The following is a 12,558-nucleotide window of genomic DNA, read 5'->3' on the forward strand; positions in this document are numbered from 1 at the left end:
ATCGATAAGGTCGATCAACTAACGATTAATGAATTAATCGATAATTTGCATCCCTAGTTCTAATATTAACTTCCTTAAGCTCTAACCCTTCTTTTTCCAGTGATATTCCTTTGACCTTTTTTCTTTTGTAATGTATCTCAGCCATCTTTCTTTCCTGTTCAGCCAACAGTCTTCAAATCTCACTCTCTCTGGTGGACACGCCCCCTACTGCTGATTGGCTACAAGTTTATTATGGTGCTCAGTCCGATCCACTTTCTACAGCGCTTTTCAGAAATCACTTACTGCACCTTTAATACTGCCCACCTTTGGTCTGCGATCTACTGTGCTGAAAAAGCCCTATTTTAATGTAACAATGCAATCTTTAAAACATGCTAAAATGTTACCTTTTAACAGTACAACAGCTTGTCAGTGAGCAGTACCCTTAAAGGGAAAACTTTGTACTTTATCTACCACTAAAAGGTGCAAAGTTGAGAACAGCAAGAGGATCTTGGTTGGCATATGATGTTTCCAGTTAGACTATATAGCATTTGTGGTTCTGATATATATATATATATATATATATATATTAATGTCATTTCCCCTGTGTCATTTGCAGGTAATAATGGCATTAACTCCATCTCTGACCGAGGGACACAGCTGCCTGGTCACCGGGAGGTAAGATATCAGATATTTTCATCTCAGTCAGATATCTTGTCATAGTTTATGGTTCAGCTCTACCCTGTTTGAAGAAGCAACAGATTACTACTGTGCTATTTGGTAATGTGGTAAATAGGTCACATTTTGAGGTTGTGGTAATTTAAATGTGTGTGAATGTACTCACAACACAAGGTCTCCCAACTGCCCTAAACATGTCTGTTTTAAACATTTATGTTAGGCTAATTTGAACTTGTAAATGTCTAAATATAGCTCTTGAAGACAGGTTTTTGGGGGTTCTCCCATTAATACACTTTTATAATGTCCACCAAACGCAATAGTCGTCCTAAGGGGGGTTTGTCCTGTTTCTAGATTAGGATGCTCTCTGCACACGCAAGATCTCTCGCTCGCCTTCCCTCTCTGCTGTGCGTGCGCTACGCGGTTTGGAGCACGGTCTCTGTCTCGCATGCGCGCTCGCTCTAGATTCCGGGAGATTTTAACTAATTTGCGGCATAACTAGTCGATCACGAGTGGCTCAACAAGTAGATCTATAGATAAAATCATCTTTCAGGCATTTGACCGACCGGGTTGACACTTGACACTGAAACCAATCAAATGAGTGTGTCTCACGGCCAATGCGTGAGAGTTGGCAGCTCTGCAGAAGGAGATTCTGGTTGTTCCTGAGATGGACATTGGACCTTTTAGTATATTTTTCCACTGTATTAAAAATATAAATGTACTCACTTTCCTCAGTCTTAAGCATTGATTTTGGCATATTTACATGAAGCTATGTAAGCAGCAAGCATCAATAGATTTTTTTTTTCTTTTTTTTCTTGCTGGTGCACTTTGCTAATGATACTTTCCTCATCTTAGTGCAGTCAGCAATAAAGGAGTGTTTTGGCAAGTCATGTGCAATGGTACATTTTTGTCTCGATATTTCATTAAACCTGGATGCTGAATTACTCACCCTTGTGTTACCAGTTTAGTGAGGGGGCATCTAGAACTGAAACTGTAGCTCTGTTTTTTAGAGAATAATGAAGTATTACAATGAGCGTGATTGTGATCTCAGTCCCAGAACAGTATAAACCAATTCATCACAGGAGAGTCTCCAGGCCAAGGCATATTTCCCCCAGTTCTCTGCAGTGAGGAGGAGTGACCTTCTCTTATCAGAGGTTTCGGTGTGAGAGAGTGTGCAGCTTGCTGTTTACATTTGGTAGCAGTAGCACTACTTGGACAATACCTCTCTGTGACATGCCACCATTGGAGCATGGATGCAGACTTCACGTCCAGGGCATCAGAGATTGTTGCTTACTTCCAAGCGTGCCACACAATTCCTGAAAAGTGAAGCCAAAGCGTCTCGATCGCCCCGGTGGTTGGTCCCAGTATAGGTCGTAAACCCCGCCTCCCTATGAAGTCTAATGGACTCGATGGAAACTAAACAATCAAATTACACTTTAAATGATTTTTTCCCAAAGATGTTTTCTGTCATTTTAGGTAGTTTTTATCACGCTGATGTAAGTTTAAGTGTTCGTTTTTTTTTTGTTTTTTTTTTAAATATGTCTTAGTTGGTCTTGATGCTATAAAAACGGGAATGTGATGTCATGATTGACAGCTTCTCTAAACGAAGTAGTGCACTGAGGCACCAACAGACTTTTTGGGGGATTTTCGGGAGGAGATTGGAGCTTCAACTTTAATTTCTACTTGTCCATAACTGTTTATTTCACACTGACATAATGAGTTGTTCTGCAGTAAGCTGTACTAACGGTTTCTGCAAGAGTGAGGGTGGGACCTTGATATCGCGGCTCCACTTCGCGTTCGCTACTGCGCAGAAGCAGGTCCCAAATCTGCGCAAGATGTCCGCGCCATATTAGGACTTTGGCGGCTTCACTTTTCACCAATAGAAGAGAGTGAAGGGGCGTTGTCCATCTTTTTTTACAAGCAATGCTTACTTCGTTAGAGCTTTTTTTAAATGACTCTTTTTAAAATGAAACCTTTTTAGGGTTGAACATTAAATTTCTTGAATAGTGCATTGTTATTCACAACAAATCTTAAAATCACAAGTAGCCTATTATATATGAAATATGCAGAATGTGTAATGTTTAAATGTTTATAGTTTGTATTCAGTGTACTGTATATTAATAGCATATATTATTATTTTTCATTGATGATAGTTAATTTCCTGAACACATTGACACTGGACAACATCGACATATTTTATTTTGATTGTTTCACTTTTTGAAAGTTTTTTTTTGAGAGAGAGAGGGGAGTCATAAGAGGAGGAAGGGTGGACCTTCAGTATCTGTCTTGAACACAAGCAATGATTTGTCACTCTGTTTTAACACTTCGACTAGTGCTTTCTCATCTACTTGGCCTTGATATGAACACCCAAAGGCTAGTGCTTAAATTATTCAGATTAGTAGAAATTCATTTGTATGAGTGCAGATATTAAATAATGTGAAACTCCATAGATGTCTTTGAGAGTTTAAATGATTTTGTTGATTTGTTGTTGCTTTATAGATTGCTTGGAAGCATTTGATTGTCATTTTGACATCAATAGTGATCAATAACCCTCCATGTCCTTTCCTAAAGGAGCAGCGTACAAAGGTCCCATCTGACCAGTAATGCTGATTAACAAAGTACCTCTTTGAAAAATAAGTGCTCCTGTCAGCTCTCTCACATTTAATTAGTGGTCCACAATAAAATGCCTTCACATATGGCACATTGCCTTGACTTTATTAGTTTAATGACTTTCCCTGGTTCAGTCACTGACTGACCTTTTTTAGACGGACGTGAAAACAGGCAACCATTTTTGTGACTGATCTGTTTTGGCTTGTTTTACTGTCTGGAGCAGCATATTTGTAGGGACAGCTGGTATTTCCTCCTCCTCTGTGCCTGTGGGATTTGTATGCATGATGTAGAAGATAGAGTATACAGTATGTTTCTCAATAGTAAAACAGGTCTTGCAAACATACCTCAAAGGCATGTTTGTACAAGTATGATGTTTGATGTATTGTGAATCTCCTGAGGTTTCCTGAGGTTCTCTTACGAGAGTATCTCTCGTACTGCGTAATAGCTTTACGCTAGGGGAAAAACTCTTTTCCGCGAGATATTGAAGCCAAAAATTATCCTTTAATTTTTTATTAATGCAAAACGCTTTGCAGCAGCAAGCAAACATAGGCGAAACAGCTCGCGCGCCTATTGGTTGCTCTGCAGCAAATGCAGCAGCCTATCGAGAGAGACTCTGCGTGACGTAATGACCAATGGGGGCAATTCGCGCCCATATCGTCACGTCCCGTGACGATATGCTCGTTAGGCTGATACAAGCTGATTTTTACCTCTTCAGCGAAGCACACGCATCGCTGGATCCGGAGTGAGAAGCCGCGCCGTCGAAGCAAGCCTTTCAGCGGGACGAGCTCTGGAGTCGCTGGCCTCGCCGCCTTCATCTGCCGTACCTGCTGCGCTTTCCGGCGTTATATATCCTTTCAAATACTCTGTGTGTATTTCTCTGTTGAGAAGTGTTTGTTCGCTTACTAGACGCGACTTACACTTCTCTCACAAAAAAGAGCAGCGTCTTTTTAAAGATGCCTTCCTGTGGCTCGTGCCGCGCCCCGCTCAGCGATGGAGATCGACACGTCATCTGTGTTTCCTGTCTGGGTGAGGATCACGCGGCTATCGCGCTCGCTGACGGCGGATGCCCTCATTGCGAGCTTTTGCCCATGGTGACTCTGAGGACTCGCCTGGCATCATTCTCCGAGCCTTCACCACAGCCCGCCGTGACGCCGCGCCGTAAAAGCGCCGCGCCCAGCGCGCTCCCGAGCTATCTCCAGCCCGCCAAAGCTCGCCGGTTCGCCCGCCTGCTTCGCCGGCTTCGCTCGAGTCGCTCACTGACGGACAACGGCCGCCGCCTGCCGCCGCGTCCATCCACGAGCCTGACGAACCCTCCGAGGCGTGTTCTCTTCTGGCGTCCGATAGTGAGGATTGGGCGAGCTCCGTGGATCTCCCCTCCGCTAGCGTTTCCCGCCAGACCACTGGTAAGAGAGCCGGCATTGAGACTGAGCTGATGCGTCTGCTCTCTCAGGCCGTTGAAAGCATCGGCCTCGATTGGGAGGCGCCCGCGCAACCGCCGCGCAACAGGCGAGCTCTGTGGACCTCCGCCTTCTGTCCGCGAGTCGTCAAGGAAACGGGCCAGCATTCTACCCCGCCCCCCATGGGCGTGCGTCACCGGCAGATGAGAAAAGAATGTGTTTTAGTCCCCGCCGAGGCCGGATTAATCTCCATTTCTCAAACATTTCTCAGCTCCTAGTTTGAGCGGCTGAAAATGTCATTATTGCAGCAATGAGCCTGTTGTATAACACGCACACCTGCATACAAACGCCGACACACACAAAACTGTGATGACGCTCTCTTATCTGCTTGCGCTGGTGTAGTTCTCCCTGTGGCCCAGTGGCGGAACCTGAAGCTTTCACGCGGGAGACCCGTGTTCGATCCCGGCTCTCGCAGCAGATAAAAACTTAGTCTCGCCGCGGCCAGACTTCCACCGAAACTTTTCGCTCGTTCAGTTCCAGATAATGCGACTGTTCCAGTGTATTTTGCAGTAAACAAGCTGGTACCACGGCCCGCTTGCCTGCACATAAAGGCCGTTTCCATGGCGACCCAGAAAAATCATTGTATTTCTGGTTTTCCGGCCACAGCCGATGGTGTTATAAGTGTAATAAAATGCTCACAGCCCAGTGTTCATTTCTACACACAAACACAGCCCGCCACGGTACAGGGCTCGCACAATTGTGCATTAAATGTAGTGAATGTGCCCACAACCCAGTGCCCACATACACTACCACGGTTTCTGTAAAACGAAACCAACACAAGTCTTCCTAGCCTCCTAGGAAATTGACGGTGTTTCAGTCTCGCCGTGGCCAGACTTCCACTGCAATTTTCGCTCGTTCAGTTCCAGAAAATGTGACTGTTCCAGTGTATTTTGCAGTAAGCAAGCCAGTACCATGCCCGCTTGCCTGCACACTAATGCTGTTCCCACGGCGACCCAGATAAATCACATAAATGGTGTATTTTCTGATATTCCGGCCACAGCCGATGGTGTTATGAGTGTATTGAAAATGCCTACAACCCAGGGCTCATTTCTACACACAAACACAGCCCGCAAAAATGCAGGGCTCGCACAAACAATCCGGCCACGGCCGATGGTGTTATGAGTGTTGTAAGAATGCCCACCCAGTGCCCATTCCCACACCCAGACACAGCCCGCCACGGTGCAGGGCTAGCACAAATAAACTCGACTCAGGTCGATTGTGCAAACAATGTAGTAAACGCGCCCATGTCACCATGCCCGCTCACACTACATGCTGCGTGTCCCTTGGTTTCTGTAAAAACGAAACCAACACACATTCAGTCGGCCATGAACGACGGTGTTTTCAGTGTAATAAATGTGCCCGCAGCCCCGCGCCCACATTTGGTCACAGACACGCCGATTCCTACGGGATCTCCCCCGCTCGCTTTTTCTGCACTATCTGCCATAAAAAAGCTGAGCGCGGTCAGGCCGCCCGCTGTGATCAGCGCGCCCCCCGCCTCGAACGCTGTAAACACGGTGTTGTGTTCCCAGTATGCCCGGGCTCTCGAGTTGCCGTTTTGCCGCGACCAGAGCCCGGATTTCATTCTGCCCCTAGCTATTCATGCAGATGCGTGGTCAAAGCTTCCCGGGGTATCAGAATGGGTGCTGAACACTATAAAGAGAGGCTATTCGCTACAATTCGCTCGACGCCCACGCCGCTATACGGCGCGCGTCGAAACTACGGTGAAAAACGAAGTGTCTCATCTACTTCGTGCCGAGATAGCGAAACTACTGAGCAAAGGGGCTATAGAACCTTTATCTCAGGCTCAGAGCGAAGGGGGCCTATACAGCAGATATTTTCTGGTACCGAAAAGGATGGGGGTCTCAGACCCATTTTAGATCTGCGACAGCTGAACAGAGCGCTTGTCAAACGCCAGTTCAGAATGCTTACGACCAGGAAAATCCTCGCGCAAGTGCGCCACGGGGACTGGTTTATGTCAATAGATCTGAAAGACGCCTATTTCCAGATACAAATAGCGTCCCATCACAGGCGATTTTTGAGATTCGCCTTCGAGGGCCAGGCATATCAATACACAGTCCTGCCGTTCGGCCTGTCCCTAGCACCTCGTACATTTACGAAGTGCATGGACGCGGCGCTCGCACCCCTGAGACTTCAGGGCATGCGAGTCCTGAACTACTTGGACGATTGGCTGATTCTAGCTCGATCACGATCGGAGCTCATAGAACACAGGGCCGCATTACTCGAGCACCTCGAGAAGCTGGGCCTCACAGTCAATTGGGCGAAGAGCTCACTGTCTCCCAGTCGGAAAATTTCCTTTCTGGGAACCGTGTTGGACTCGCTGTCCATGACAGCACGCCTGTCACCAGAGCGCGTACTGAGTATTCAGCGCGGCGTGAAATCCTTCCGCCACGACGCGATAGTTCCGCTCAAAAGGTTTCAGAAAGTGCTGGGGCTGATGGCCTCAGCAGCCTCTGTACTCCAGTTGGGCTTGCTCCACATGCGCCCACTGCAGATGTGGCTGAAAGCGCGGGTTCCACCCAGGGCATGGACAGCGGGTCTGTTTCGCCTCAGGGTCGACCTTCAGTGCGTTTCAGCTCTGGAACCTTGGAAAGTGACCGACTGGTATCAGTCAGATGTGAGTCTGGGGACCGCTTCGAGTGTGAAGGTGGTGTCTACGGACGCCTCCACCTCGGGGTGGGGAGCGCTGCTCGAGGGCAGACCGCTAGCTGGCCTGTGGTCAGAACGGGAAAAGCTCCTTCACATAAACTGCTTGGAGATGATAGCAGTCGACAAAGCGCTACGGCTTTTTTGTCCCCAGATAACAGGCCACCACGTCTTAGTCCGGTCGGACAACATGTCAGTGGTGGCATACATAAATCGCCAGGGCGGCGTCAGGTCACGAAGCCTTCTCAGGCTGACGGAACGCCTTCTGGTCTGGGCTCAGCACAGCCTGCTCTCACTGAGAGCGGCGCACGTGCCTGGTCACCTGAATGTGGGACCAGACAGACTGTCCAGGAACAAGGTCCCGGCAGGGGAATGGTCGCTGCACCCGCAGACGGTCCAGCTGCTGTGGAAAACGTTCGGCAGAGCACAAGTGGACCTGTTCGCGTCCCACGAAAACGCTCATTGCCCGGAGTTTTTCTCGAAAAGCAAGGACGCGCTGGCTCATGTTTGGCCCCGCTGCCCCCTGTATGCTTTTCCTCCTGTCTCGTTCCTGCCTCAGGTGTTGGAACGAATCAGGGAAAACGGATGCCCAGTGCTGCTTGTAGCCCCGCTCTGGACGAACCAGACGTGGTTCCCTGCCCTGATGCAGCTGACCAGCACTGCCCCATGGCCTGTACCATTGAGGAGAGACCTCCTCTCTCAGGCGGAGGGCTCGATCTGGCACCCTCGCCCGGAGTTATGGTCCCTGCACGCATGGGCCATCAACGGGTACCCGCTAGCCTCCCAGAGGGAGTGTTAAACACGATCGCGCAGGCTAGAGCTCCGTCTACCAGGCGGCTCTACTCCTCGAAATGGTCTGTTTTCTCTACATGGTGTCAGGCCCAGAGCCTTTCACCTGTGGAGTGCGGGGTTGCGGAAGTGCTTTCCTTCCTTCAAGAGCTACTGGATAAGGGCAGGACCCCATCCACGCTCAAAGTATATGTGGCGGCCATAGCAACGTTTGCAAAACCGGTGTCTGGCCAGTCGCTTGGGAAAAACGACTTAGTCGTGCGTTTCCTTAGGGGAGCTCGGAGGCTGAACCCTCCAAGGCCCCCTTCAGTCCCGACGTGGGACCTTTCCACGGTCTTGGAGGCCATGAAAGGCGCCCCGTTCGAGCCAATCCAGCTGGTGGACATGAAACACCTGTCGTTCAAGACAGTGTTTCTCATGGCTCTCGCTTCAGTGAAGCGCATAGGGGACCTACAGGCGCTTTCAGTAAGCGCGTCGTGTATGGAGTTTGGGCCTAATGACTCAAAGGTCATTCTCAAACCGAAACACGGGTATGTCCCGAAATCCCTCAACACGCCGTTCAGGGCCCAGGTCATTTCCCTGTCTGCCCTTCCGGTTCTCAGTGAGGAGGAGGATGCAAGTCTCCTCTGCCCCGTCAGGGCATTGAGAGCTTATGTGGCACGCTCGTCTGTTTTCAGACAGACGGAGCAGCTTTTTGTTTTGTTCGGCGGGCGTTCCAAGGGACTCGCCGCCTCAAAACAGAGCCTATCCAGATGGATAGTGGATGCCATCGCGCTCGCTTACTCTGCGAAGGGCTTACAGTGCCCCTTGGGTGTCAGGGCGCATTCCACGAGAGGCGTGGCCTCTTCGTGGGCATGGTCTAGCGGGGTTTCCCTGCAAGATATCTGTACGGCCGCGGGCTGGGCCTCGCCGTCTACATTTATAAAATACTATAACCTGGAGGTACCCGCCTTACAAGCTAAGCTTTTGGCGGTCTAAATTCAGTGCTATCTGCCCCGCTCTGCGGCCCAGATGCTGAGTTTACTGCAGCCCCATGAGTGTTGACTCACGTATGGCCGCCCAGATCAGGCTGAATGCTTTCACCCTGGCTGCGCGTTTGATGGTCATATAATAGCCCGCTGGGTGCTTTTTTATAGGGAATGACGCTTCCAGCCTCTCTTCCTTTACTCTATGTGAGTTTATGGTGATTATGCACTACATGAGCCCTGGGCTTCGGCCCCTGGGACTTTGGTGTTGGATCCCTTTACGCACGGCGTGTTGCATTGTGTTCCCCTAGCGTAAAGCTATTACGCAGTACGAGAGATACTCTCGTAAGAGAACGTACTCGGTTACTAACGTAACCTCGGTTCTCTCTAGAGAGGGAACGAGTACTGCGTATCTTGCCGTGCGTGGAATACGCTCTGGTTCGCTTCAGCGATAAAAACCAGCTTGTATCAGCCTAACGAGCATATTTATAGGGCGAGACCACGCCCCTTCTGGCGGGACGTGACGATATGGGCGCGAATTGCCCCCATTGGTCATTACGTCACGCAGAGTCTCTCTCGATAGGCTGCTGCATTTGCTGCAGAGCAACCAATAGGCGCGCGAGCTGTTTCGCCTATGTTTGCTTGCTGCTGCAAAGCGTTTTGCATTAATAAAAAATTAAAGGATAATTTTTGGCTTCAATATCTCGCGGAAAAGAGTTTTTCCCCTAGCGTAAAGCTATTACGCAGTACTCGTTCCCTCTCTAGAGAGAACCGAGGTTACGTTAGTAACCGAGTACGTTTTATAATACTCCATTTGCATAATTGTATTAAAGGTCCCGTTCTTCGCGATTCCATTTTTCAAACTTTAATTAGTGTGTAATGTTGCTGTTAGAGCATAAATAATACCTGTAAAATTATAAAGCTCAAAGTTCAATGCCTAGCGAGATATTTTATTTAACAGAAGTCCCCTTTCAAATTGTACAGCGAACGGCCGGTTTGGACTACATCCCTCTACTTCCTTTTTAAATGACGTAACTAGAACAGTTTTTTGACTCCTCTCCGCCCGCAGGAATACACAAAAAAAGGGGGCGTGGTCTTGTTGCACTCCCATGGAGAAGAAGCACTTCAGCTGCGCATGCATCTTTGGTATTGGGGTTTTGTGTCTGGGATGGCTGGGGTGTTTGTTTGTTTGTTTGTCTTTGTCTTTTTGCATTTGCTTTTTTTGATTAAAACATTTACAACAAGGTACCATAATATTAGCATATTTTTATTGACTTAAAAACCTTAAAAACCTTGGCATTGTTTGAAATGTTTTGGTATATAAGATAAATACTAGGACATCAATAAAGTAATTATTCAATAATCATCAATAGCAAAAAATACCAAAGGAATTATAATCTGATACAATCACTGTATCATGGCATCATCACAATTTTATAAGAGAAGATGGACTACAAATTTGTCACTTGATGTGTTCTTTTAAATTCATATTTTTACATAATTGTCTTTTTAGATATTGTCTTTTTGTACAAAAATGTGTACCCAGAAGTGACTTAAACCTGAAAAAAACTTCTTTTGGCGACATCCTCATCTGAAAAATGGTACAAAATTAAAATACATTATTATTATTTAAAAAAAAATATATATATATAAAATGCTAAGCAGCTTTCTCTTTGGGTTAGGCTACAGTAATTGTAACCAGCCAGCTGTATATGAAAAACAATAGAGGTCTATGGAACGTCACCATTTAGATAGCTAAGCCAGTGTGTGTGGGTGTGTGTGTTGATCTTACACTCTACATGTCTGCAGAAGTAACCGCTCTCTTCATATTGTACCTGTGGTTTTCTCAGCACATCTTGCTGCAGCTCTTCCTGGAGCCTCTCATGCTGTCATGATACTATTTCTGCTGTGTTAGTGGGATGTTGTTTTACTCGGCAGTACATTTCTGCTCTCACTACCCTGAGCACTAAAGTGATTTATGCGGTATGTTGAGCATCACCTCCACTGATGTAATGGGTCTGTTGGGGTTTTGCCACCAAAAAAATAAGCACAGTTAATAGAAATCACTTGCGTCATGACACATTTGTTTATTGTGACAGGAGGCAACTCTGAAAGGCTGTATGGTCATGTAGTTGTGTTACGTATAAGTGGGAATGCTGTTGATATGAATCTTCTGAATTTTTCTTTTTTAGATAGACAAGTTTGAGGAGAACAGGAACTCTGTGTACTTCAAGGATGGTGTACGACGCATCGACTTCGTCCTGTCCTACGTTGACGACAAGGATGGAGACAAAAAAGCGGTATGCCACTAATATACAGGACTTTCATAGTAATATTAACAACACACTTCAAGACAGTCACTTATTAGTCCTATCTGTTAATTCATTCAAAGATGCATTTAAAATGCAATTCACACATACAATGACTTGAATATACTTCCTATATGATAGTTTTTAAAGCAGAAATAAGGTTGCAAAATGTGCCGCATAAGTGCCCAAAACTTATATTAATAAATTAATTTGTTATATTTGTCACAAAAAAATAATAATATATATATATATATACACACACACATATATATATTGAAGAACATTATTGAAAATAGTGATGTTTACGGACATTATCGAGGTGTTAGAAAAAAATACTTTAAATTAATTTATTTTCTTAAACGTTTTTCAAAACCATACAAAATCAACATAAATAGAAATACAAAGAGTGTTTAAAAAAATCATTTCATTTTCATGCACACTTTGACACTGACACAAACGCATGCACAGATTTTCTGCTCCCCTCATTAATTGTTTGTTTTCCACAGTCCTGATCTCTGTCATGCATAAAATTCTGGTATTGCTCCATCATCTGTAATTACTATTGATGCAGGAATTCTAATTAGTGTGCGTTCTCTCCAAAATGTTCTGTACTTGGCCTTGTTAAGCAATCAAACAATGGCTGAAGCTTAATATTGCTCACTGTGTACAAAAATAGTGTGATGGGGACTTGTACGTAGGCGTGCAGTGGTGGTGAGATGGGGTGAGATGTCTGCTGGGTCATAAGGCACAGTGAGAAACAGTGAGTCAGAGTCAGATAGAAGCTGTTGCACAATAAATTGAATGACAAACAGTGATTGCATAAAATGAGAGCAGGGGGTCAACCACTTCTCTTTAGTCAGACCCTTCATTCAGTTCAATCGCTGAGAACACTGAAGGGTTTGCTGGTGAACCGGTTTGATCCTCTGTTTTCTCTTGTATGCAGAGGTTGATGCGCGGTCAGGCTCTCTACTTAATGAAGGTCATATCCCTTGAGTCAGCCATTTGATGTGGTGTTCCATAAGATAAGATGTGGTAGCCATAGGTCACCGGTGCTTGTGGGAAATACGAGTTTTCTCTAAAGACGTAGTCCAAAGCTTGTTTACAACCCTCAGG

At 46.3% G+C, this 12,558-nt stretch overlaps 1 protein-coding gene across 1 annotated transcript in view; it reads left to right on the forward strand.

Moving 5' to 3' along the window:
* Positions 1-12,558, forward strand: part of ano5b (anoctamin 5b) — a 51,404-nt gene that overhangs the window by 12,195 nt on the left and 26,651 nt on the right. The window contains exons 3-4 of the mRNA XM_056247939.1: positions 596-654; positions 11,329-11,436. Coding sequence (XP_056103914.1) covers positions 596-654; positions 11,329-11,436 — 167 coding nt within the window. The remainder of the gene's footprint in view (positions 1-595; positions 655-11,328; positions 11,437-12,558) is intronic.

This window comes from Rhinichthys klamathensis, unplaced genomic scaffold (genome assembly GCF_029890125.1).
Source record: "Rhinichthys klamathensis goyatoka isolate OS25496 unplaced genomic scaffold, OSU_Roscu_1.1 h1tg000051l_1, whole genome shotgun sequence".
Lineage (NCBI taxonomy): Eukaryota > Metazoa > Chordata > Actinopteri > Cypriniformes > Leuciscidae > Rhinichthys > Rhinichthys klamathensis.